General features: G+C 31.1%; 1 protein-coding gene across 7 annotated transcripts; it reads right to left on the reverse strand.

Moving 5' to 3' along the window:
* Window positions 1-357: 357 nt before the first annotated feature.
* LOC107945228 (calmodulin-binding transcription activator 5) lies at window positions 358-3,178 on the reverse strand. Of its 7 annotated transcripts, none has more exons than XR_005922300.1 (8): window positions 3,029-3,176; window positions 2,089-2,167; window positions 1,343-1,458; window positions 1,167-1,255; window positions 1,004-1,049; window positions 771-876; window positions 554-680; window positions 358-474 (listed from the first exon to the last, which is right to left on the reverse strand). XR_005922300.1 is itself a non-coding variant. In XM_016879129.2 (8 exons), the coding sequence occupies exons 1-8, from the start codon at window positions 3,080-3,082 to the stop codon at window positions 395-397; spliced, it is 690 nt and encodes a 229-aa protein (XP_016734618.2). In that variant the 5' UTR covers window positions 3,083-3,178; the 3' UTR covers window positions 358-394. The 7 variants fall into 7 exon arrangements, 6 of the variants coding, with proteins under 6 accessions (XP_016734618.2, XP_016734625.2, XP_016734623.2 ...); XM_016879129.2 differs by having other exon boundaries at window positions 554-673; window positions 3,029-3,178; XM_016879136.2 differs by adding an exon at window positions 1,575-1,700 and having other exon boundaries at window positions 358-673; window positions 3,029-3,171.
* Between the last annotated feature and the right edge of the window lie 227 nt (window positions 3,179-3,405).

Below are 3,405 nucleotides of genomic sequence, written 5' to 3' on the forward strand. Positions count from 1 at the left end.
TAATAAATTTTTATATTTAAAATTGTTTTTACATATATTGCAATGATTTATTTATAATAATACTCAATTATTAAGCTACAATATTAATCGTTAAATTGAAAAAAAAAATGAACACACAAAAATAAGGATGAAAATGAAGACACCCGAGCAGATGTAAGAAAGTACACATATTTATAGCAAAGGGTAGCCTAAATCATAAATGCCAAGGAGGTCTAAAAATTAGTTTAAAGTCCATCTTTTCAGTTTCTGCCTTCTACACAACATGCATAAAGTCTTTCAGTATTACAGGCATGCAAAGAAGCTATTAGCCAACATACAACCCTAACAGGTTGCCTGATAAGAAAAGAAAATAAAAACTAACAAAAGCAAATTTAAAATATATAGAACTTAAGAGCTATGAAATGGTTCTGCTTACATAATTTGAGAAGTCATTTACTATCATTTGGTTCTGTTGGTCAAAGCAAGAAACATTGTCTGCTATCACAACCAAAATATGTCAACAATTCAGCAACTAAATAAGTGTTACTGCTTATACTGGAAACTAATACAATACCTCCTCTAGATGCAATCGAATCATTAGCACCATTTGCCACCAGAAGCTCATCCCATTCAAGTGTATTAATCTCAAGAAGCTTCATTTCATGATTTCTAACATTAACACTCTCACCTGGTTCTGTTAACTTTCCACAATAGCATTTAATGAGAACATGATGTATTTGTTCACATGATTAATCTCTGGAAAATTTCAACATCACCTAGACTCTTCTCACCTTCAGAATATGTATTAGCAATTCCAGAATCAAACTCTTCTGTAACAAGCAAAGGAGTAGACTGATCTGTTAACAAACTCGAATTTGAATGTGTGGCTAGTGAAACCTGCAATTGTTTGTAGCACAAATCCACAAACATCATTCACAAACTGGTTCTGAGTAGGAAGAAACATAAAAGACTGCTTTATTCAGGAATGGTATCTCAAAGTTTTTTGTTTGTAGTAAACACCAACCTCCTTTGTTTCACGATAATGAACAAGAACTATTTGCTCCAAAGACCTGAAACAAGAAGTTAATCATGATCAGAGATTAACACAATGCAACTTGGGTTAAAAGAGAACAAGTAGGGACAAGATAGGTGAGGTTAACTTTAAATGTAAAATACATCATACATACTTATCTAGCAGCCAATAACACCTGCGAACAAAGGTTGATTTATCTTCACCATGTGCATAATATACATGAATCCTATCTTTATCACCAACCTGGTTCATGAAATAAAATACAATTGTAATCACATTTTGGCCAAATCAAAATAATATAATATAAGTTATACGAAAAGCAAAACCTACTTTTAAGTGTTCATGAGCTTCTTTAATAGTCTTCCCATCCTTTTTCTTTTTCCAATTATAACCATCTTTTCGAAAGTTCCTCGGCATCTTTCGATCAAACAATACAATAGTACCACCTATAATGATAAGGGAGTTATATTCATTAGTAAGTAGTAAACTTCTTCTGTGTTCACTCATGTGGGGGCGTATAGATGAGGGGAACAAACAGAATTTAATTTTTATCTATAGTTACTTTTCGGCATGTTCACTGGCTTCGCTTAAATGGAGAAATATCTATGGTTGCACAGTATAGCATGAATCTCATTTGGGCGTAACCATCTTGACTTGGCTTCTTCCAACATGTTTTTAACATCCAAATCTATCCATATCCAACAGAAACAAATTTAAAAAATAAAATGAAAAAAATTAGCAAAACAGAGAGATTTGCATAATTGCACTCCAAAGCACGATATGAACAAAATTTAACAGTCCCTGAAGCTCAACTAACACTTCACAAGCAAATGTTTATGTGAATTTGATATTTGCTTGAAACAAAATCAACCACTTCTCTAGCTTTCAAAGAGCAAAAACTCCCACAAAAAGAGTAAGAAATTACTCACGAAAAAGCTAACAAGTAAATACTATGGACCATTTACAGCGATCAAACAATTTTCAGCACATTAAATTCTAACACACGTTATAAGATCAATTCATAGAATCAGAAAAAAAATATTAAAACTAATAAAAACAAATTCTGTATAATATACCTTGCAATGTATGAAATCCATGAATCTCAGCTCCGAGAGACTCGCACGACCACCATCCTCCATCGACAAAATCAAACGCCTGAAAACGATTTTTTTAACTCAAGTAACTAAACAATTAAAATAAAAACCGAAATTAATTTTAAAAAAAAGTTAAACGCGTAATTAACAGAAGAAAAAAGAACGAAAACTCAGTAATAAATAAATAAATAAATAAAACCCAGCTTAGTCTAACATATAACCTTCTTCAAAACGAAACTTCTTTTGGAACTTTAAAAATGAAGTTCAAAAGAGAAAACAAGAAAATTTTTTTTAATATTATGTATTAAACCAAAATGGACTTAACCTCATATTAAAAATTCATTAGAAGTCAATTATTTGTAATTTAATGATTAAATTAAAAAATTTCAATTCCCACTCCTTCCCTTCCAGACTTCCATTCAACCATAGGAAAATTGAGAAAAAAGAAAAGAGTGGATAGAAGAAAACTCAAAAATGGGGAGGTAAATCAACTGGAACCACTCTTAGCAGAGGGCCGAATCTTTTGCGATATGCCGACCTTAGCAGATAGAGATAACAGAAGAAGGTTGAAGAAGGTTGAAGAAGAGAAAGGAGAAAGGGAAAATGTCTTACGGTAGAGAAATGGGTAAGACAATTTCTAAAAAAAAGCTTCGGATTTTACCCGTGTTTGTAAAATGTTTTCATATGGGAATTCGTTTTCCAACAAACAAACACCGGAAAATGTGGAAAACCAATTCCGAAAAATATTTTCCCCTATCAAACAAACCCTTACATCCAACGTATGTGAGACGCAGGTGAGGAGTTCAAAATTATTCAATATCAATAATCCCTAAATATATAAATAATCCTATCTCCCACTATAAAAAGAACCTGTTATTGTTTACTCTCAAAAATCTTCCCATTCTCATTAAGGAATCACTACCTCAACCACCAACATTTTTTTTGTTCTATTACTCTCATCGCTTAACACTTTCATATTCAAGTACACCCAAAACCAATATCTCTGTTAGTAGGCAGGGATTATATGCTTAGAACATAAACAAGAAAAAGAAGAGTTAAAAGGAATCCAAATTCCCTGTTACACTCTAAGCAGGGTTTTAATTATAAAAGGGTTAAATACAAAGAGTGAAAATTTTATTTTTAACAAAATTATAGAAATTATATGAAAATTAAATATAACTTTGGTTGAAATGGTAAAATTGAGTGAAAGAAGATTTTGATATCTTCTAAATTGTACGTAAAAAGATAAAAATATTATTACTTTTTTAAAATATTGAGCTTTTAAAACTTTAAATAATA

This window comes from Gossypium hirsutum, chromosome D12, assembly GCF_007990345.1.
Source record: "Gossypium hirsutum isolate 1008001.06 chromosome D12, Gossypium_hirsutum_v2.1, whole genome shotgun sequence".
NCBI lineage: Eukaryota > Viridiplantae > Streptophyta > Magnoliopsida > Malvales > Malvaceae > Gossypium > Gossypium hirsutum.